Raw genomic sequence first — 23,842 nt, forward strand, 5'->3', positions numbered from 1 at the left:
TCTAATGCTACTTTAATAGCCAGCAACTCCTTGTCCCCGATGGTGTTATTCTTCTCCGCAGGCAGGAGACCCCGAGAGTAAAAGGCACAAGGATGGAATTTTTGTTGTTCCGATCTTTGGGAGAGGATGGCTCCTAATCCAACATTAGAGGCATCTACTTCTAGGAAGAAGGGGAGCGTCACATCAGGCTGTTGAAGAATGGGAGCAGAGGAGAAGGACTCTTTAAGAAATTGAAAGGCTTGGAGAGCCTCAGATGACCATTGCTTAGTATTGGCCCCTTTACGAGTCAGGGCCACGATAGGAGATGCAATTGAAGAAAAGTCTTGAATGAAGCGTCTATAGTAATTGGCAAAACCTAAAAAACGCTGAATGGCACGAAGAGTAGTTGGCTGAGGCCAATGTAACACAGCATTCACCTTTTCTGGATCCACTTGCAGGCCAACTCCGGAGACAATATAACCCAAAAATGGAATCTGGGGCAACTCGAATGAACATTTTTCTAGTTTACAGAATAATGAATTTCTCCGGAGTCTGGAAAGAACCTCTGCCACCTGTTGGTGATGAGACGGCAGGTCCTGTGAAAAGATCAATATGTCGTCCAGGTAGACAACGACACATACATATAACAAGTCCCGAAAGATCTCATTATTGAAGGCCTGGAAAACAGCAGGGGCATTACATAACCCGAAAGGCATTACTAAATATTCATAATGCCCATCCCTGGTGTTGAAAGCTGTTTTCCATTCGTCACCGGACCGGATTCTAATTAAATTATAGGCACCACGAAGATCTAACTTGGTAAAGATCCGAGCTCCCTTAATGCGATCAAATAACTCAGTAATCAGAAGAATGGGATAACGATTTTTAATAGTAATGGCGTTAAGTCCACGAAAATCTATGCAGGGGCGTAGTGATCCATCCTTCTTTTTTACGAAGAAGAACCCGGCTCCAGCGGGAGAAGTGGAATGTCGAATGAGTCCTCGCTGGAGATTCTCTTGGAAGTATACAGATGTAGCTTGAGTTTCGGGCAAAGAAAGTGGATACACACGACCCCTAGGAGGAGTCTTGCCAGGTAGAAGATCGATCGGACAATCCCATGAACGATGAGGGGGAAGACGTTCAGACTGAGTTTTGTCAAATACATCGGCAAATGAAGCATACTGAGGAGGAAGTCCCGGTGAGGAAGGTGAAATGGAAGATTGCTGTATTTTCAGAGGAATGACTTGAGAGAGACAACGATGATGACATTCAGCTCCCCGAGACGTAACTTGAGGAGTGCGCCAGTCAATCTGGGGAGAATGACATTGAAGCCATGGAAGGCCTAAAACAATCGGACTTGTAGTAACAGGAAGGATTAAAAACGAAATTTCTTCTTGGTGTAGAACACCAATCTGAAGCGTTACTGGAGACGTACCCTGGGTGATGAGACCATTGATAAGACATGATCCGTCGATAGCAGTCACAGTAATCGGTGTCTTCAGAGTAATCACTGGTTGGGACCATTGATTCACTAGGGATTTAGAAATGAAATTTCCCGCTGCTCCAGAATCAATAAGTGCTTGGGACTCAAAGGATTTGGTAGCAAAAGAAATCGTAACATCAAAAGCGCAGACTTTTAATTTCGTAGAACATGGAGAGGACTCCAGGGACCCTAACTTCACCTCTCCAGAACTAGTTAGGGCCTGGCATTTCCCGATTTCTTAGGGCAAGAATTGAGCATATGTGTGGAATCAGCACAATAGATACAAAGTCTATTCTTTACTCTTCGGTTCCTCTCCTCAGAAGTTAATTTGGAACGTCCTATCTCCATGGGGATCACAGGAGATGAAGCTGGACGTTGAGGGGTTGAGCGAAGAGGTGCTTTAACTGAAGTTGTTTTTTCAGATTCCCTTTCACGAAACCTCATGTCTACACGATGGCAGAGAGAAATCAAATCTTCTAAAGACGTGGGTAGCTCTTGGGTAGTCAGTGCATCTTTAATTTTATCGGAGAGCCCCTGCCAGAAGGCGGCAATTAATGCTTCAGTGTTCCACTGAAGTTCAGAGGCTAAAATCCTAAATTGAATGACGTACTGGCCTACTGTACGAGAACCCTGACGTAAACGGAGAATGCTGGAAGCAGCGGAGATTACACGACCTGGTTCATCGAATACACTTTGAAACATAGAAATAAATTTGGCACTATCCTGTAATACTGGATCGTTTCTCTCCCACAGAGGGAAAGCCCATGTCAGAGCTTGTCCAGAGAACAATGAAATAAGATAGGCCACTCTGGAACGATGAGTAGAGAAATTTTGAGGTTGGAGCTCGAAATGAACTGAGCATTGGTTGAGAAAACCCCTACAAGTTTTGGGGTCTCCATCATACTTTGACGGAGTAGGCAGGTGAAGCGTGGAAGCCGTAGACACCTGGGATGGCACTGGGGAAACGGAGGTGAGCACAGGAGCTTCAACATTAGCTGTGATATTCTGTCCAGATGTTCCTTGGGAGGCTAACGCCTAGTAACATTGTACTAACAGCTGTTGGCGAGCATCCTGTTGCTCCACACGGGTGACCAGATGCTGCAGCATCTTTTTAGCTGTAGGTTCCGAATCTGGGTCTGTCATGGCCTGATCTTACTGTCACGGGCACTAGGAGTCTTTACCCAGGGACCACCAGGTGATGGACTTACCAGAGCAATATAGGTGGTAATATGGTACTCTGGTAGCGGGGTGATCACGGAACAGGAGACAGCAGATGGTAGAGAATGCTCGTGGAAAGTCTATGACTAGCAGCACTGGTAATATATAGGTAATAGTACACGAAGAACTGAACGGACAAAGGAAACGTGAGGATAGTCAGTGGTCTGCGGCTAGCAAGTTGTACCACTGCTATAGTGAGGAGGAATGTCCAGAAGTAACGAGGAGGTGATGAGAGTCAGCGGTCTGCGTTAGCAAGTTGTACCGCTGTCTAGGTGAGGGAACGGAATCTAGGTGGAGGTATCCGGGAAGTCAGTGGTCTGCGTTAGCAAGTTGTACCACTGCTATGTGGAAGGATACTGGAAACAGGTGACACATGGAACAGGAATCAGTGGTCTGCCTCTAGCAAGTTGTACCACTGAAATATATATGTGAGGAGGAGGACGGGGAGATAAATGTAATGCAGAGTATACACGGGCACACTGAACTTGATCCCACAATGATATGCACAAAGTATAATAACTGAGCAGCACTGCACAAATATACAAAGTCACAGGAACTATCCAGACTACAAGGTAACACAGTCAAATGATGGCAATAGTCTCAGTGGATAGGCAACTCCAGAGAAGAACAACTCAGTCCAGCAAGGTATGCAATACACGAGCAAGGTCAATGATAAGTATGCATACCGTGGTTCAGAAGAGCAGGCTGTCAGAAAGGAGTGCAGGGATACCTGAGCGGCAGGAGGCCGGCAGGATGCGAAGTCCCAGGGAAATGGAAGCAATATCCAAGTAGGTGCAGCGCACAGGTAGGTAGACCAGCAACGATGGAAACAATACTCAGGAAGCAGTAGTATATAGGACTGGTCACCTGGAGATCACTGAAGAGTAGAAGTGGTATGGCAGAGAAGACATCAGCGGAGCGTTGATCCAATGCAGACAGGCGAGTTGACACAGGCAGGAACACTGTAGAAGCACGGAGAGCGGATCAGCTGGCTGCAGACACGAGGAGTACTGGAGGGTAGCGATAAGCAGGACACTGCAGATACACGGAGGTAGCAGATAGGATTTAGCAGGTGCAGTCACGATGAAACACGGGAGAGTTGAGATAAGCTGGAACTGTTGAGCACGGAGACAGCGGATAGGAATCAGCTGAGTAGTCACGATGAAACACGGGAGAGTTGAAGTGAGCTGATAACTGTAGTGCACGGAGGCAGCGGATCGAATCAGCTGAGTAGTCACGATGAAATACGGGAGAGTTGAAGTGAGCTCATAACTGTAGTGCACGGAGGCAGCGGATAGGAATCAGCTGGTGCAGTCACGATGAAACACGGGAGAGTTGAGGTAAGCTGGAACTGTTGAGCACGGAGACAGCGGATAGGAATCAGCTGAGTAGTCACGATGAAACACGGGAGAGTTGAAGTGGTCTGGAAACCACAGGAGGGTTGAAGTGGTCTGGAAACCACAGGTGAGTTGAAGCGGTCTGGAAACCACAGGAATCAGCTGAGCTGAATACACGAGGAAACACAGGAACACCTTCAGAGGCTCATGGGGAATGAGACTCCAAGATCAGGCAACGAGGAATAGACAGCAGGTGCTTTAAATAGGGAGTGTTGCCCGATCAGCCAATTAACTAAAAGGAACAGGTACTGAAGGTTTGAAAGGGCTGCACATGCGCAGACCCTCAGGATGGTGGACGGCCACGGTTCCTAAACACACGGGAAGAAGCACTCACAGTCTGACACCCATTTTGTCTCCAACTTTCAACTGAGGAACTGCCCAACGCTTCTTGTCTGCAAAGATCTTATAGCGGTCAGAGGATTTCTGGAGGCAACTCCTCACTTTTTTTCAAACGGTAGTGAATCTTCATTGCAGAGAATTAACGGCAGGCACTTGGGCGCGAGGGAGAGATGAAAATTTGTGAAGAGGCGAATGAAGCCCATATACGACTGGGAAAAGTGAGGCAGAGGTGGATTCATGAAAATAAATGTTATGGGCGAATTGGGCCCATGGTAGGAGATCAGCCCAGTTATCCTGATTGGCAGAGGAAAACATTCTGAGAAAGGTTTCCAGGTCCTGATTAACTCTTTCAATTTGTCCATTTGATTGAGGATGGTAAAAGGAGAATAGGTTCAACCAAATACCGAGAAGTTTACACACAGCCCTCCAGAATTTCAATGCTGAATGCCTCGGTCAGAGATTATTTCAGATGGATGGCCATTTAGAAGGAACATTTCCTTAATGAAATGCAAAGCCAAAACCGGAGAGGAAGGTAGATCCGAGAGAGGAATTAAATGGACCAGTTAAGAAATCCGGTCCACTACTACCCAGATGGTGTCAAACCTCTTACAGGGCGGAAGGTTCCTAATGAAGTTCATACTGTTATGGGTTCATGGTTTGAGTGGTGTTAGCAGCAGATCAGAAGGAGACTGATGAGAGGACTTATGCTTGGCGCATATGTTGCAAGTGGCTACAAAAGCAGTCTTGCAGGGACCAGTGTGATCAGAGAAGTGGGAGAAATTAAACCAGGTCAGGAGCGTTTTCCGAAGGCAAGTGGAAACAAAAGTCTTACCCGGCGGAAGTAAAGGAGCAGTAACCAAGTGGATGAGAGAAGACACTTGGGTTCTAAATTAGGACAATTTGGAACGTCCTCCGGATCCGACTCAGAAACAAAGGCTCGAGATAAGGCGTCTGCTTTCTTATTCTTCTCCCTAGGTTTGTAGGTAATATGAAGGTCAAAACAGGAAAAGAAAAGAGACCACCAAGCCTGCCTAAGATTTAAGCATTGAGCAGATTGAAGGTACAACGGATTCTTGTGGTCTGTAAAAATGGTGACAGGATGCCAAGCTCCTTCCAAAAGGTAGCGCCAATCTCCCAATGCCGCTTTCATGGCAAATAACTCCTTGTCCCCAATTTCTTTCTGCAAGAAGGAATTTTCTTGAGTAGAAGGCACAAGGATGAAATTAATTCTGAGAAGACTTTTGTGAAAGAACAGCCCCAATGTCCACGTTGGTGGCATCAGTCTCCAGAAAAAATGGTAGGAAGGTGTCTGGTTGCTTCAGGATGGGAGCAGAAGAGAAGTTAAAAGTTGAAAGCTTCAAGAGCCTCTGGAGACCAAGACTTGGGGTGGGAGCCCCTCCGGGTGAGCAATACAATGGGAGCAACAATGGTAGAGTAGCCTCAGATGAATCGCCTCTGATAGTTGGCGAATACCAAAAAATGTTGAATGGATTTGAGACCAAGTGGAAGAGGCCAATCAAATATCGCTTTAAACTTTTCAGAATCCATCTGTAAGCCTGCCCCTGAAACAATATAACCAAGAAAACATATTTCTGGGAGTTTGAAAGAACATTTTTTGAGTTTACAAAAAAGTTGATTTCTCTGCCGCCTGGTGAGGACCTCTGCCACATGGAGACGATGAGAGGAGATATCCTGAGAGAAAATTAAAATGTCGTTGAGGTAGACAACTACACAAACCTAGAGGAGATCCCTGAAAATCTTGTTCATAAAGCTTTGGAAGACAGCCGGGGCTTTGCATAAGCCGAATGGCATTACAAGATAGTCATAATGGCTGTCACGGGCATTAAACGCTGTCTTCCACTAATCACAGGCCTGCTCTGATTCTAATAAGGTAATAAGCTCCTTGAAGGCCTAGTCTAGTGAAAATCCTTGCTACTTTGATACAATCAAAAAGTTAAGCGATGAGGGGAATGGAATATCAGTTCTTCATTGTTATTGCATTTAGACCACGATAATCTATGCATGGCCGTAGCGTCCCGTCTTTCTTTTTGATGTAGAAGTCAGCTCCGGTTGGAGAGGTGGAAGATCTAATAGACCCACATTGCAGGTTTTCTTTGATATATTCAGACATGACTAGTGTCTCGGGTAGAGACAGGGGGTATACTCGACCACAAGATGAACCGCATCTTGTTGTTCCAATCTGATGACCAGATGCTGGAGCATATCCTTAGTCAATGGTTCCCCAGCAGGATCCATGTGTGGCTTGTTCTTACTGTTACGGTCCTGATGGAATTAGGATCCTAGGTCTGCCTAGTTTTTTGATACTCACAGCGAGGCACGGAATCTAACAGGGCAGATGGTTTTCACCAGGGACCCCCGCAGGGTGGTTTGGTCTTAATGGTGTCTGCTCCAAAGGAGCTCCAAGCCTTCTAGAGGAGGCCGGAAGGGTTGGAGGAATACAGGAAAATAGAAGATAAGAGCACAGTTGCTTGAAGGCTCAAATAGGTGCAGAGGAAGCCACAGTAGCAGTGGAGCACCAGTGGATGCTATAGCCTGCGAACAACAGGACGATACCACTAGAATAGTGGAAACCACAGGAAAAGTAGTAGTCTGCAGATGGCAGACATTGCCGTTGTAATAGTGGAGATTCACAGGAGGTGCAAACAGTCTGCGGACGGCAGATATACCACTGGAATGGTGTAGATTTCACTGGAAATGCAATAGTCTGCGTACAACTGATATACCACTGGAATGGTGGAGATTTCACAGGAGGTGCAATAGTCTGCGGCACGAGATATACCAGTAGAATGGTGCAGATTTCACAGGAGGTGTGATAGACTGTGGACAGCACGGGAATGGAGGAGAAGAGAGCCAAGTCCAACACCTAAGAAGTTAGGTGACCAAAGGAACAGGCACTCACAAACTGGAGGAGGTGCCTTTTATAATAGACGGCAGGAATGCCAGCAAATGACTAGACGGCATGCACAGACCAGACAAGGAGATGGCGTACTGGGTTTTGAGCATGGAAGCCGAACGCCCGGCGTGTGACAAGAGCCGTGCTACTTACACGTTAAATGTGGTACAGCTGAGGTAAACGGAGATAGAAAAAAATTCAGAGAACTAGTTGACAGAAACTTTAGTGCAGGCAATGACTGCACAAGCTAAAATAATACTGGGATGCATAAAAAGGTGGTTAAATGCACATAATAGAAACATAATTTAACCATTGCAATGTCCATATTTAAGACTATCTTAAATATGTCGACACAGTAGAACTGGAGAGGGTTTAGAGGTGGACAACCTCATTAATAAAGGGAATGAAAAGGTGAAATTATGAAGAGGTTAAAAAAAATGTGGTCCCTTCACTTTAGGCTGACTTTAATAAAGTTGCACTACCACCTACTTAATACATTTTACCAACCATCATTTTTTTTGGGACTCATTTTTCCTGAACTGGCAAATCAATTTCATTCACCACTTTAAGATGATGGTGGAGGAAGCGTTGTTAGCTGGAGGACCAATCATTGAGAGACTGCATCTTATGATTGGTCCTCCCACTCACACCCTACTCCCCTCCATAGTGTCAGACAGCCCCAGTTTGCAGCCAGTGCTGTAAGAAGAACTGGTGGTTAGTCTGCTGAATTCCTTTCCAGAAAAGATGAATTCTATGCTTACAAGAAATGTTTTTGTAGCTATAATTAGAAAAAGACATTCTGGGGATGTTTGTTTTAAATAATTAATCCATACAATGAATAGGGTCCCCTGTTAGGCTAAATAGGTAATTTATTTACTCCGTTAGTATTTATGAAAGGTTGAATGTAAAAGACGTCGTTTTTCAAACTTGCTATCGGTTTTGTAATTCTCTCCAAGGAAACTCAGATAACTGTGAAAATGCAAAAGTATACAAGAACATTTTCAACTTTTTTTTATAGGAGAATTATCAACATAGTATTATTAACTGGCATTAATCTCAACACATCATACAAAATTTTTCTTTCATGTTTTTCATTAATTTATTATTGTTATTTATTTATTAGATTTCCTCACTTCTGTATACAGGGCCTGATCAACCACTAGGCTGACCAGGCTGCAGCCTGGGGCGCTGGGTCCCGGGGGTGCGGCGCTGCGGGTATTTTTTCATTCATTTTTTTTTGGGGGGTGGGGGAGGGGGGGTTGCCGCGGGGGGGATGGAGGGCTCGACGATCAAAAGCATTGGTGGTCAGTGGTTAGCAACACACAGCCAATCGCCAGGCTGCCTGTTGCTGTGCAGCAGACAGGAAGCAGGACGTCTTCACTTCCTATCTGCTGATCTGAGGAGAAGAGCGACGCCGGCACAACTACAGGTAAGTGAAGGGGGGAACTACCCTGCATATCTATAGGGAGGGGGGGAACTGCCCTGCATATCTATAGGGAGGGGGGGAACTGCCCTGCATATCTATAGGGAGGGGGGGGAACTGCCCTGCATATCTATAGGGAGGGGGGGAACTGCCCTGCATATCTATGGGGAGGGAGGGAACTGCCCTTTATATCTATAGGGAGGGGGGGGACTGCCCTGCATATCTATAGGGAGGGGGGAACTGCCCTGCATATCTATAGGGAGGGGGGAACTGCCCTGCATATCTATAGGGAGGGGGGGAACTGCCCTGCATATCTATAGGGAGGGGGGGAACTGCCCTGCATATCTATAGGGAGGGGCGGGAACTGCCATGCATATCTATAGGGAGGGGGGGAACTGCCCTGCATATCTTTAGGGAGGGGGGAACTGCCCTGCATATCTTTAGGGAGGGGGGGAACTGCCCTGCATATCTATAGGAAGGGGGGAAACTGCCCTGCATATCTATAGGGAGGGGGGGAACTGCCCTGCATATCTATAGGAAGGGGGGGACTGCCCTGCATATCTATAGGGAGGGGGGGAACTGCCCTGCATATCTATAGGGAGGGGGGGGAACTGCCCTGCATATCTATAGGGAGGGGGGAACTGCCCTGCATATCTATAGGGAGGGGGGGAACTGCCCTGCATATCTATAGGTAGGGGGGGGACCGCCCTGCATATCTATAGGGAGGGGGGGAACTGCCCTGCATATCTATAGGGAGGGGGAGAACTGCCCTGCATATCTATAGGGAGGGGGAGAACTGCCCTGCATATCTATAGGGAGGGGGAGAACTGCCCTCCATATCTATAGGGAGGGGAACTGCCCTGCATATCTATAAGGAGGGGGGAACTGCCCTGCATATCTATAGGGAGGGGGGGAACTACCCTGCATATCTATAGGGATGGAAGGAACTACCCTGCATATCTATAGGGAGGGGGGGTAACTACCCTGCATATCTATAGGGAGGGGGGGGAACTATCCTGCATATCTATAGGGAGGGGGGGGAACTACCCTGCATATCTATAGGGAGGGGGGGGGACTACCCTGCATATCTATAGGGAGGGAGAGGGTGGACTGTCATGCATATGTATAGGGAGGGAGAGGGGGACTGTCATACAAATCTATAGGGTGGGAGGGGGGGGCTGCCATGAAAATCTATAGGGATGGAGAGAGGTTGATATGTATGAAGGAGGGCAGAGGAGGGGGGCTGATATATGTGACTAGGGGAGTTTTGATGTGACGGGGGGATAGCTACAGAGTGGAGGTAAGGAAAAAAGCTGCAAGGGGGATGGATGCAGGGTGGGAGGTAAAAAAAAAGGCTGCAGCAGGGGTTAAGGAAAATGGCTGTGGGGGGGGGAGGGGGGGTTGTGGTTAAGGAAAATGGCTGCAGGGGGTATTTAAAAAATAGAGCAGCTTTGGGGGGCAGAATCTCATGACTGTGTGGTGGTCACATGGGTGGTCTCAGCAATCACTAGAATACTAAATATTAGTGAGATGGGGCTGATAGAGGTTTGTATTTGATTGACAACAAATATTCAGATATTGCTTATATATGCCTGTCCAATGGGGTACTTTTATCTGGCCAAATTGGAGTGTTTTGTTTTAACTAAAGGTCCTAATCATTCAGGGTTTGCATTATAATACATTTTTGTATTTTCAAAACAGGACGCCAACTTTCCAGAAGCCAGTGAGAGGATAACAAAGTTGCAAGAGAGAAGAGCAAGAACAGGTAAGAGACAATGGCACAATCTGTCTGAATGCTGGAGAATACACCTGAACATTCATATTCAGGAGTGTTCCTATACACCTATATATTCGGAGGAGGGGGGGGGGGGGGGGCGCTGCGGCCATATTAGCCTAGGGCGGCCAGAACCCTTAATCAGGCCCTGTCTGTATACCTTTCTTTTTACGGCTATATGTACTTAGATTTTGTTTTTTCTTAATCATCACCCATCTGTCTATCTTCTATATATGTCTATGTTTCTTAACTATCTTCAGTTTTCTACCTTGTACTCATAATATGCAGCAGAAAAGAATTGTGGCATGTTCTACTTTAGTCACATAATTCTTTTGAAAAAGATATAACCTGTACTGAAAATGGATTTCATAAAAGTATTGATGATTGCCGTGTTCTCCTCAAAGATAAAACATGCAGTTACTGTACCGAAATATAGGCACACCAAAAATGTGCAGGTTCCCTTAGTCTAGCTTTCAGTTACTTTTAGTTCTCAAACCACAAACATACAATAACCACTTTAAGGTTACTAGACCAGATAACATTAGATTTATAAAAATCAGGCTTAACGGATAAATGTGCAACTCCACAACTAAACAACAGAATGAACAATAAAAAGGAGCCAAAGTCAATGCAAGATGAAAGAGAAGTAGAAAAAAAGGACAAATAAGAGTAAATACAATATAATAAGTAACTATTAAATCATAAATGCCCAAGTATAAATAAAAACTGTAATACAGTCAGTTTATTATAATTATCAATAAAATAACATAATAACATTATATATCTATTAGACAAATATATGTCCACACCATTAAAAATAAAGAAAAAAAGGACAAATAAGAAGAGTAAATACAATATAATAAGTAACTATTGAATCATAAATGCCCAAGTATAAATAAAAACTGTAATAGTCAGTTTATTATAATTATCAATAAAATAACATAATTAATTACATTATATATTTATTAGACAAATATATGTCCACACCATTAAAAATAAAGAAAATCTTGCTAAATATGTATTATGTACAGTTCAAGTAACAGTCATAAACATCCCAAGTAGCCTGTAATCATAAAAAGGTACACAAAAAGGATTCTGTCAAAATATTTAGATGCCCAGCATGTTTAGTGTCCAACAATTTGCATTCTCATCCAAATTGTCCACCAGTAGGTCTGCAGGCAAACTTTGTGTACTTTTTATGACTCCAGACTACTTGTGATGTTTATGATTGTTATTTGAACTGTACCAAATACATATGTAACAAGAGTTTCTTTATTTTCTAATGGTGTGCACATTTATCTTTCAAATCAATTAACAATATAATTCATTTTAGCTATGTTATTTTATTGATAATAATAATGAGTAGATAATTTTACAGTATTTAATTATACCCGGATATGAAGATATGTGGCAATTTTTTTTTCAGTCAGCTGACTATGGAGGCATATACAACTTGACACAAGAGCTTAACTAACTAACTAATGATTTCTATTCCACTTAACCACCCAATAAAACCCTGGGCTGGACAGAACATTGCCCATCTGGACATGTCCACATGGCTCTCATGGATTTTTCTAACTCCCCAATAATACCCACTTAACTATGTACATTAAACAGACCTGACACAATTTGAACACTTTTGCCAACTGGGCACAACAGTAACAACGAAACATTGCACATTGTAATACTTACTTTTAACCTATGATGAACACATTTGCAAGCTTAACTTTAACCTAATATTATACGCACTACTTAATTATTGTGTCCTAAATATATATAATACGCAATGTGGATGGGAGTAGTGATTACACAGCAAACTAGCCTTTATTATGCATGATAGGCATCTTGCTATTCTTACACACCTCCCCTTGTTCAAATCCAGGGAGTGTGATCTTGCCCAAAAGACGGCAGGTCACACAAACCAGGAAAGAAGAAGTACGGGCACGTGGCTCAGAATCTTCTTGGCGAGATAGGCCATCAGCATTTGCATGTTCGCTAGGGTGTTCTTCATTCCAAAGGGCATGGCAGTGAATTCAAAGAGCCCAACCGAAGTAGTGAATGCAGGGCGCTCTTATGCCACCTTGCTTTGTGGTATATGACAAAGCGAAAATGCAACAGTCTCTCCAATAACTTATCCACATGTGCATAGGATATGCATCTTATCATTCAGTCATCTGTAGTCCATGCAAAAGTGAGTACTACCGTCCCTTTTGGGCACAAACACTGCACTAGCTGCCCACAGGCTTTTGAATGGTACAATGATGCCTAGTTCCTGTATTCCTTCTACCTCCTTTATGATCATGCTCAACATTTCGGTGCTCACCATGTAGAAAGCTAGCCTCACCAGTGTCAACATGATGGGCAACCAAAGCGGTGCACCCTGGTCTGTTTGTAAAGCATATTGTTTGGTTCTTTAGCATCGGGGACTGGGGAATTAAGTTGGCCCGGATCAATTTTATGTCGGAGTTCTTGTCGGACTTTACCATTCAATTTGGCTGCAAATGTTTTTCATGTTATTTGGAGTGAATTTCCCGACAACAGCCACAATCTCTGATACACCACTTCTTCCACCTCCTGCTCATCAAAATCACAGTTATTTGGCGCCTCCAGGAAATTTCTCAGACAATATCAATTATTTAAAAAAATTACTTGTAATCATCGCGACTATTTAACAAGGCTCCAGCACAGAATCACGTGACTTTTAACGCCGCCAGTATTATTGTTGGTCTTAAGGGTGCATTGGAAGGAGGCGGTGTCTATATATTATAGAAGTTTTCTTAACAACATTGTACAGGCAACACCTACTTCCATTGCACCCTTAAGACCAGCAATAATACTGCCGGCCTTCAAAGTCAAGTGATTCTGTGCTGGCGGCTTGTTAAATTGTTGCAATGATTGCAAGTCATTTTATTAAACAATCGATATTAACAGCATGTCGGGGTTCCGAGATTCGCTGTGAAGATGTCGGGGTAAGTGTTGTTGCGGTAGTCATGTTCGGGAACATAACTACCACCGGTAACAATAACTAAAGCAGCACACATCTATTGATTACACAGTACTGCCTCTTTATATCTTTCTCATTTTGTTTGACAACTTCACATACCACCAGGTATATTCTGTAAACAAAAGTGCTTTACTATATATTCATTGTATTATATGTCACCCTCTTAATAATTTCATTCTCCATAAAATGATAATTATATTATTTATTTTGCACAGACAAAACTTTAAAGTTACCTGGGTAGGTTTACCAGACCACTTCCAGAGCTGCCTAGCAGGCAGGAATGCAGCAATTTTAGGCCTATTCTCTACCGAGGGCAGCCTCTGTCTTTTGGCCAGCTCCTTGGTCGTGGGCAAATGTATACCTTCTCTCTTCTTTGGTTTGCATCTAATAGCTCTTTGCTGCTCCTGCTTTTGTTGCCTAATGTATATAGTAGTCTTAGATGTGCTGTCAGGTCTCATGCATTTGCAATGGTGCTTTTGAGTATCTGGCAGGATGGAAGCAGCATTTGCAGCATCATCTTCTGAGCTTGAGGAAGCGTCGTCTGTTAAAGAGGATGAGGAAGAACTGGAGGTAGAAGATGAAGATGTGGAAGAGGAGGATGATGATGATAAGGACCTACTGCTGGTAGAAGTTGATGATTTAGATGTTGAAGATTTTGAGCTACTAGAGCTGTGTTGTAGTGTGTCCTGTCTTTTCTTCCTCTCATCATCTTCCTCAGACTCTGAGCTGCTGTTACTGTTCTTTAGCTGTCCTTCATTCTTCTGGCTTCCTATTTTCTGGTCAGACATTATTTTTGAGTTGTTGGCTGCATGGTCAAAGGCTTCAGAACCAAAATCTTGCTCTGCTGCTCGATGCTTTGTGTCAGAAAACTTTTCTTTGGGTTTGCTGGTATTCACATTAGAATAACATCCACTTATCATTGTCTTATGATCATTTCTCATCATGTTGTTAGAATCCTCAAGTCTCATCATGGTCTCTTTTGTTTTTTTAGACTTTGGAGACATAACACCTTCATGATCCAATTTCACCAAAAGTTGAGCTTCCCGTTTCCTATAGCTTTTGTTCACGGGAACAAAATCTTTCTGTTCTTCTAAATTTGGTCGCTTTTTTGCTTTTATCTTATCTTTTAATACACTCTGGTTGAAACCATTTCCTGTTGATTCACAATACAAGCCTCCACTAACCATATTTCTAAACAAAGAACCAAGATAAAAGGTTTTCTTCACTTTTATATACTTTCCAACATTTGGTGCTGTAGAAATCTTTGGTGGTAGTCGGAGACTTTCTCTATTTGTCTTTATGTTTGGATATATCAGATTCAGTTGGTTTTCTTCCTTTATCTTAGTTGCCTGTGAGGTATCTTCATCTGCATTCTCTTGAATTCTTGATTCTTCTGTGATACAAAAAGAAAAACAGTGAATATGTGAAAGTATAAGACTGCAAGTTATGTTTTCTAAAACAGTTGGTGCCAGCATTGAATATTTCCTAAAAAGTACAACACATTAATCCATACTTAGATGTATGGTATAAACTTCCTATATACATTGTAGAACATGCACAAGATATGTTCTCGAAACCAAAAGATAAAATAGAAGCAATAAACACAAAATATGTTTCCACACTGAAAGCACTGAATTTATAATTAAAGAAACAAACCTGATATCTGTTTGATGCATGGTTTACGTCCCCTAGGTCTTCGATTGAACATCATTTCTTCACTACTCATTATACTGCCTTCCTTCACATCATTTTTTTCCTGGCTAGACTTGCGTATTTTTCTTTTAGCACTAGGTACCAGCAGAGCAGGAGATGGCTCTGCACCTGGATATTAAAAACAAGGCATGATAACAGTAGCAAATTAAACAAAGTATCAGATATCTAATCTAATTTGATAATTTGAAGCTGGGAATAGTTAATCTGTTTAGAAGTATGTAAAAGGTGGCATTGCATCACAACTTGTTCTGGCAGATTTAAATTCAATTAATTTAATTAAAAGAAACATGGTTCTGATAGTAATAAATATTCGAAAATAATATACTGTGACAAAGGGAGGTGTTTGTACAGACTTCTAAAAGAGGAGACATGTATTTTGCTGGAAATCTGCAGAGAAAGGCTGCAAAAAGAGTTACACATTTGTACAGTAGTTCACCAAAGTTAAAGAGATATAGGTGGAGGACATATGTGTGACAAAATAATAGTAAAGAGTCTGATTTAACTTATATATTTTGAAGTGTTTTTTTAAAAAAAAATATTTTCCTCAGCAGGCAGCAGCCTGACAGTGTGTCTCTGCAATCAAACAGAGCACCTGCAACAAATTCTCTTTTACAGCCAAGGTGGGAGTGTCATCTATCCATCAAGTTAGGTCTGTAGGAGGAGTGTAAACTATTTAAACCTGTCTGATTCATTGCTCAATTGTGACCGATGCCAGATAGCGGCGAGTGGCTATTTGACTTGGTCTCGGTCTATCTAATGTTAGGGTCACAATGAATGTATTCGTGTGTGCATCACCTGAAGTGTGCCCATGTCACAATAAATTATTTAGTTATTTATTTAATTATTTTTGAATGCATATGCTATAAAGACAAAGTTAAATTACATGAAGAATTTACTGGCAATTTGTATCCCAAGCGAGCCGATGCATGTATGAATATAAATGAGCTTAGTAATTTGCATCTTTATTTGTTATAATGTAATTACATAAAACCAGAAAAAGAGAAAATTAGGGCATTATCAAACAACTATGCTACTTTGAAACCAAATTCTATCGTTTGTACCAGGGGTGGTGAAAATTGTCTATATGACAATATATATATATATATATATATATATATATATATATATATATATTTGTTTTTAAAATAAAACTTTTGTATTGGTTTTCGCAAGGTAGAAAGGTGAGAACCAATAAGAATAAGAACCAATAATAAATCAACAAGAGCATAGGTACAGTGGTTATCAACAAGACAACATCAAAAGACAGAGAGTCTAAACTAAAGAGAGAATCCTGTGTATACCAAGGGATATCTTTATACCTGAGTTTTTAGGGGAAGACGAACAATAGGGTGGATGGTAATGGGGTGGGAGGGGCAGGGCAAAAAGGAGGGTAGGAAGGGGATTATTCAGTAAATGTGAGAGTGGTGGAGTAATGTTGATCACCAATGAAACTCTAATGTTGTGAGGGCAGTTGGGGAGAGTGTAGCAAGTGGGAATATATTGTGGCTAAAGGAGGGGTAGCTCTATAGTGAAGGAACTTCCTGGAAGGAAGTATGGGTATTGTGTAACATGGCTGTTATGCTCTCCATGCGATAGGTGGTCCACACATTTTGAATAGTACTGGAAAGAGAAGGTGGAGAGATGTTTTTCCAGTGTGCGACTATGAGTCATGTTGCCGTATTTAATATGTGTCGGATTAATTTGTGTGACTGGCGGGGGTATTAGGGATAGGCCTTGGCAACATTGTGTATAATACAGAGGGAAGCAGGCAGACGTCAGTGATAGTTAATATGAGCAAGTAGATTTCCTGCCAATAGAGGTGAATTTTCGGGCAGGACCAGCATATGTGCAGCAGGGTGCCACTTTGACTGCAGGCTCGTCAACAGAGATCTGAGGGACTGAGCGAATGCGGGTGCGGACTGTCACGAGTCACAGGGTCTGAAGGCCACTTGCTGATATTTGCGTTGCTAAGCTAAGAGTCTAAACACGCCTCCGGTCTTCGCCAGGGACCCCCGCAAGGAAGTTTGGAGTTTGCTGCAAAGGACATGCAGGTCTCGGCCCTCAAAGTTAGCTATCAGAGGAGTGGATGGTGAACAGACGCGGTTGTGCAGGCAGAGGTGAAACCATACTGGCAAACGTGGTATCAAGGGGTTATGCAATTCGGAGTCAGCAAGCCAAAGATCAGATACAGCAAGAGCAATCAGGCCGAAGGGAGATCCAGAAGCAGAACCAGGGATAGCCAAGTCGGTATACAGGAGATCAGTCAGAGAGCAGGGAGACAGGCTGGAATGCTGGAGCATAGGAAGACCTAGATACTCTGGCGTCTACCTAGTGTCAGAGGCAGGTTTAAATAGAGGTACCCTATCCCTGATTGGTGGCAGTGGAGGAGGCGGTCCAAACAGCTTACTGCCGACAGGAAGTAGAGAGAAGAGTCCTGTTGCTAGGAAACGAGGACTCGAGATGGACACACATGCGCACGGCAATCCTGAGGAGAGAGGCCAACTTCCAGCTGCCTAGCAACGGACCGTGCTGCTGACAGAGGAAGGCTTCCGTCCCTGGCACTGATGGTGAGTGCGGGGACGGCGCCTGACAGTACCCCCCTCTTTTCCAGAAGGCCTACTTTCCGAGGAGCATCTTTTATGAAAACTGGCCAATAAACGTGGAGCATTGACATACTTTTCATACACCCATGTCCTTTCTTTAGGGCCAAAGCCTTTCCAGTGGACCAAATACTGGGAGCGTACACGAAGCTTGCGAGTATCTAAGATATGGCTTATTTCATACTCATTACCAGAAGCTATGGAGATAGGATGAGGAGAAGATAGAAAATGAGAGAATTTATTGAGCACTAGTGGTTTCAGTAAGGAAATATGGAAAGTATTGTGCACTTTAAGAGAGGGAGGGAGTTGAATTCTGTAGGTTACAGGGTTAACTACCTGAAGAACTGGAAAAGGCTCAATGAATCGTGGGGCCAATTTCATTGAGGGTACCCATTGTTTAGGGTTCCGTGTGGAGAGCCACACCTTGTCCCCAACTTGCAGAACTGGTACCATTTTCCAATGACGGTCTGCTCCGAGTTTATACTGCTGAGGAGACTGTAATAGCTTCTCTTTGGTGTCTGCTCAGATTTTGCCAAAGTCATGAATCATAGAATGAGCAGCAGGAACTGTCCTTGTCGGCAGGGAGGAAAAGTCGGGAAGAATAGGATGGGCACCATATACAATAAAGAAGGGGGAGGGACCAGAAGATGCATGGGTATGATTGTTATGAACAAACTCTGCCCAGGGAAGTGAATTGCTCCAGTCAGATTGGTTGGTATTGGAGAAACAGCAGAGAAATAATTCAAGATCTTGGTTAACCTATTCCGTCTGACCATTAGTCTGGGGGTGATAACCAGAGGAGAATTTCAATCCCATCCCCAGATCTTTACAGAAGGCCTTCCAGAAACGAGAGATGAACTGTACTCCACGATCAGATATGATCTCCTCTGGACACCCATGTAGACCAAAAATTTATTTGATGAATACTTGAGCAAGTTTGGGAGCGGAGGGAAGACCTTTCAAAACGGCAAAATTATCCATTCTAGAGAATCTATCCGCAGTTACCCAGATGGTATTAAAGCCGTTACTGGGAGGTAGATCCATAATAAAATCCATGGATACACTTGCCCAGGGACGATCAGGTACTGGCAAAGGCAAAATTAACCCTGATGGAGAAGATGGGTACTTTATTCTGGGCAAAAGTAGCACATGCGGCAACAAATTCCTTTACACGAAGAGTGGGCCACCAGTAATGATGGGACAGCGAGTCTTCACAAAACCAGTGTGACCCGCAAATTTGGTGGTGTGAGCCCAACGAAAAGCCTTGTGGTTCTTCGTTGGGCTCACACAATGTGGTTCCAAATAGGAACAGCCAACAGGAGGGATCTTAGATGAAGTCCTGGTAAGAGCAACAATACTGGAAGGCTCAAATATGTGAGGAGGCTCAGAGGTAGGGCAAAGATCAGACTAAACAAATGACCGGGATAGGGCATCAGCCCGGGAATTCAGAGTACCGGAACGGAAAGTTCAGGTCAAAGCGAGCAAAAAATGAGGACGATCTGGCTTGGCAGGGATTCAAACACCGAGCATCCCAAAGCTGGACGAGATTTTTATGGTCGGTGTATACCGTAACTAGATGACGAGCTTCTTCTAAAAGATTACGCCACTATTCAAGCGCAGATTTAATGGCTAGCAGTTCTTTGTCACCAATCTCATAATTACATTCAGTGGTGGAGAACTTCCTAGAGAAAAAAACACAGGGATGTAAATCACCTGAAGGAGATTCTTGCGAAAGAACAGCCCCCACTCCGATTGAGGAGGCGTCGACTTCCAGGAAAAAAGATTTCTCTTGGTTGGGCTGAGACAATACTGGAGAAGAAGCGAAGGCCTCCTTCAAGGTGGCAAATGCAGCAATGGGCTCAGAGGTCCAAGTTCTAGGTTTGCTGACTCCCGGGTTAGAGCGGTAATGGAAGCAATCAAGGTGGAAAAGTGCTTGGTAAAATGCCTGTAGTAATTGGCAAACCCAATAAAACTTTGCACAGCTTTCAAGCCAAAGGGTTGAGGCCGGTTGAGAATGGCAGAAAGTTTCTCCGTATCCATCTGGAGACCAGCGCCAGAAATGTTATATCCCAAGAATGAGATTTGAGGAACCTCAAAAACGCATTTTTCAAGCTTGCAAAACAACTGGTTGGCACAGAGGTGGGATAGGACCTCCTTCACATGGAACCGGTGGGAAATAAGGTCAAGAGAGAAAATCAAAATCTCATCCAGATACAATACCACCGTACTGTAGACCAGGTCACAGAAGATTTAATTAATGAAGGACTGGAACACCGCAGGAGCATTACAAAGCCCGAAGGGCATCACTAAGTACTTGTATTGTCCATAGCGGGTACTAAAGGCAGTTTTCCACTCACCCCCTCCCGAATTCAGATAAGATTGTAAGCTCCTCGTAAATCCAGTTTAGAAAATATTTTGGAGCTGCTAATCCGATCAAATAGCTCAGCGATGAGAGGAAGAGGGTACTGGTTTTAATGGTAATAGCGCTCAACTGACGATGGTCAATACAAGGATGTAAAGTCCCGTTCTTTTTTTTTTACTAAAAAAGAAGCCGGCACCTGCAGGAGACGAAGACTTCTTAATGAATCCTCGTTGGTGAGTGCGGGGACGTCGCCTGACAGGGACCCAGTAAAAAACTTGTGAGCATTATCTTTAACTCGAACCAGTATTGACGTATTAGCCAGATTAAGTCTGATTTTGGCCCATTCAGTTGTGTCTAGTACCTCCTCCGCTTCTCATTCCCATGCCAATTTGTGGGGGTCCTTTGGGGGCTGATGTCTTGGAGCAAAATCAGATGAAGAGAAGGCCCTTGGTTTAAAAAAGAACTGCAGCAGAGAGCTTCCAGCGGAGAGCATTTCTCAGTGACTAAGGGGAGCTTGAGTGAAGTAAAGTAGAGTCGGAGTTGGAGGTGCTGGTAAAATACCTGTTTGCGGAGTTGCAAAAAAAAGCACATGGGGGCCAGGTCTTGTACAAAGAGCAGGTTGTGTCGTGTCCAGTGACTGAAAAGTTGGTGCTCCAGACCGGGGGGAACAGATGCGAGTTCCAGAATGGGGCAAACAAAGTGTAGCTGGAGTGCAATTGGTAGGTACGTGTGGCTACATCCCATATGGAAAAGGAGAATTTGACCGTGGGAATGTGGCCGACAGCTTTAGGTCTCTGGTTAGGGGGTGTTTGTGACTGGATCACTTATAACTTATGGTATAAATTTATTCAAAGGAAATAGCGCAGGGCGCTTATTTATGTAATTGCAAATGCACTTATTTTTTTTATTGTGTATATTTTGCTATAGGAAATCATTATTTCTGAGACCAGGGGAGAAAATTTGTTTTTATCTGTTTTAACCTTGCTAGAGAAAGTGCATTATATTTGATGTATATATCTGATATAATAAGCTTTTGTTTAGGTAGTCTTTTGTGTATCTTGGTGTAAGAAAATCACTTATTTGGAGTTTTGCAACTTTTCTTGGGGAATTCTTTTCTTTGGAGTAAATGTGTTTTCTGCAACTGTTGGAAGAAAGGACCCATGTTAATTAGACCTTTTGATGTGTGAGGTTCTAGTATCTGAAGGCATGGGAATATTTAATTAGACTGCTGTTAGATATCTTTTCTCTGTGTCTGAAACAAGATCCAAGAATTCACAATATTGTTAGGATATCACAGAGAATGTATGTCACTCACCGGACTGTGAGTGCTTCTTCCCGGACATTTAGGAACCGTGGCCGTCCGCCATCCTGAGGGTCTGCGCATGCGCAGCCCTTTCTAACCCTTCAGTGTATGTTCCTTTAACTTAATTGGCAGATCAGGCAACACTCCCTATATTAAGCACCTGTGGTCAATACCACGTGGCCTGATCTTGGAGTCTCATTCCCCATGAGCCTCTGAAGGTGTTCCTGTGTTTCCTCGTGTATTCAGCACTGCTGATTCCTGTGGTTTCCAAACCACTTCTACCTACTGTGGTTTCCAAACCACTTCTACTACTGTGGTTCCCATACCACTTCTACCTTCCTGTGTATCATCGTGACTGTTAGCTGATTCCTATCAGCTGCCTCCGTGCACTACAGTCTTCAAGCCACTTCAACTCTTTCATATATCATTGTGACTGTTAGCTGATTCCTATCCGCTGCCTCCGTGCACTACAGTCTTCAATCTACATCTACTCACCTGTGCATCATCGTGACTGTTAGCTGATTCCTATCCGCTGCCTCTGTGCGCTTCAGTCTTCAGCTCATCTCAACTCTCCCGTGTTTCCTCGAGACTGCCACTACTATTGCTATCCGCTACTCTCCGTGATCATCAGTACCAGCTCAACTCTGCTCTCCCGTGTGCCATCGTTACTGCACCTGCTGGTTGCTATTGGCTACCTCCGTGTGTCCGCAGAGTCCTGCTGCCGCTTCTCCTCATCTCTACTCGTCCTTCAACTGCTGATCCACTCTCCATGCTTTCCTGTGTTCCCGCTGGTCTCTACCCGCCTGTCAGCATTGGATTCGTGTCTCACTACTTACCTCCCAGCTAGACCATCGCTATTCTTCAGGGTCCTCCAGGAGTCCAGTTCCACACTCTACTGATTCCTGTGTATTCGTTTCCCTGCTGGTCTACCTACCTGTGCGCTGCACCTACTTGACTACCGCTTCACCCATCCAGGGACTTCGCTTCCTGCCGGCCTCCTGCCGTTCAGGTATCTCTGCACTCCTGTCTGACAGCCTGCTTCTGAACCACGGTATGCATACTTCTCATTGACTGTGCTGGTGTATTGCATATCTTGCTGGACTGTGTTGGTTCTTCTCTGGAGTTTGCTATCCGCTGAGTCTACTGCCATCATTGACTGTGTTATCTTGTGCCGGATTACCTCAAGAGACTTTCTATTATTACAGTGCTGTTCAGTCATTTATATATTGTGCATATTATTGTGGATCAAGTTTAAGGTGCCCGTGTATCTCCTGTGTTGCAGTCTCTCCCCGTGCTCCTCCTCACATATATATTCAGTGGTACAACTTGCTAGAGGCAGACCACTGATCCCTGTTCCCTGTGTCACTTGTTCCAGTATCCTTTCACATAGCAGTGGTACAACTTGCTAACGCAGACCACTGACTCCCCGGATACCTCCACTTGGATTCCATTCCTTCACTCAAGACAGCGGTACAACTTGCTATCCGCAGACCGCTGACTCTCATCACCTCCTCGTTTCTGTTGGACATTCCTCCTCACCATAGCAGTGGTACAACTTGCTACCGCAGACCACTGACTACCTTCACGTGTCCTTTGTCCATACAGTTCCTCGTGTATTATTACCTCCATATTACCAGTGCTGCTAGTCATAGACTTTCCTGAGCATCTCATCATCTGCTATTTCCTGTTCCGTGATCACCCTGCTACCAGAGTACCATAATACCACCTATATTGCTCTGGTAAGCCTATCACCTGGTGATCCCTGGGTAAAGACTCCTAGTGCCCGTGACAATGTAATTATTGTTAGCTTTGCATTGCATGTAAATCCATGTTTGGGTAAATAAATTGCATCCTGATTCTAAAAATAGCCTGTGAGGCTGTGTCCTAATCTGTATAAAAAGCCCTGTCTTGTAGTGAAAATTGTTCTTCTAATTCCATCTCACTTGAGCACTGATACCTTCAATCAGTGTGACTGCAAATAAACATCACTTGCTTCAAAGACCTGCTTGAAAATATATTCCATGCTGAAAATCCTGTGACCAACAGATTGAGTGGCCTGACGCTCGGCGCCATCTCTACCAAACATCCCTTATACGATCACTCACGGCTGATTTCCTCCTAGACTAAGATGTTCTAAATGCTCCAAGCAGGGGCACCAACCCTTCGCAACTGCGACATTAGCATATCATAGAAGAAAAGCAGTCCTGTTATGACTTCTAGAGCAAAGCGGACATCCACAGCAGACGCCTCCAACTTCTTCAATAGAAGTAAAAAGCATACTAAACCACAAACGCCTGCCGCGAATCAACTGCGGCCAGACCGTTCGCCGAGCT

The 23,842-nt window shown here is 43.8% G+C and overlaps 1 protein-coding gene across 5 annotated transcripts in view; it reads right to left on the reverse strand.

The window, feature by feature from the left end:
- Window positions 1–23,842, reverse strand: part of TNRC18 (trinucleotide repeat containing 18) — a 655,441-nt gene that overhangs the window by 78,509 nt on the left and 553,090 nt on the right. For all 5 annotated transcript variants that reach the window (XM_075179957.1, XM_075179958.1, XM_075179955.1 and 2 more), the window contains 2 exons: window positions 15,188–15,352; window positions 13,765–14,924 (listed from right to left, as the gene is read on the reverse strand). In XM_075179957.1, coding sequence (XP_075036058.1) covers window positions 13,765–14,924; window positions 15,188–15,352 — 1,325 coding nt within the window. The remainder of the gene's footprint in view (window positions 1–13,764; window positions 14,925–15,187; window positions 15,353–23,842) is intronic.

The sequence above is a fragment of the Mixophyes fleayi genome, chromosome 7 (assembly GCF_038048845.1).
Source record: "Mixophyes fleayi isolate aMixFle1 chromosome 7, aMixFle1.hap1, whole genome shotgun sequence".
Classification (NCBI taxonomy): Eukaryota; Metazoa; Chordata; class Amphibia; order Anura; family Limnodynastidae; genus Mixophyes; species Mixophyes fleayi.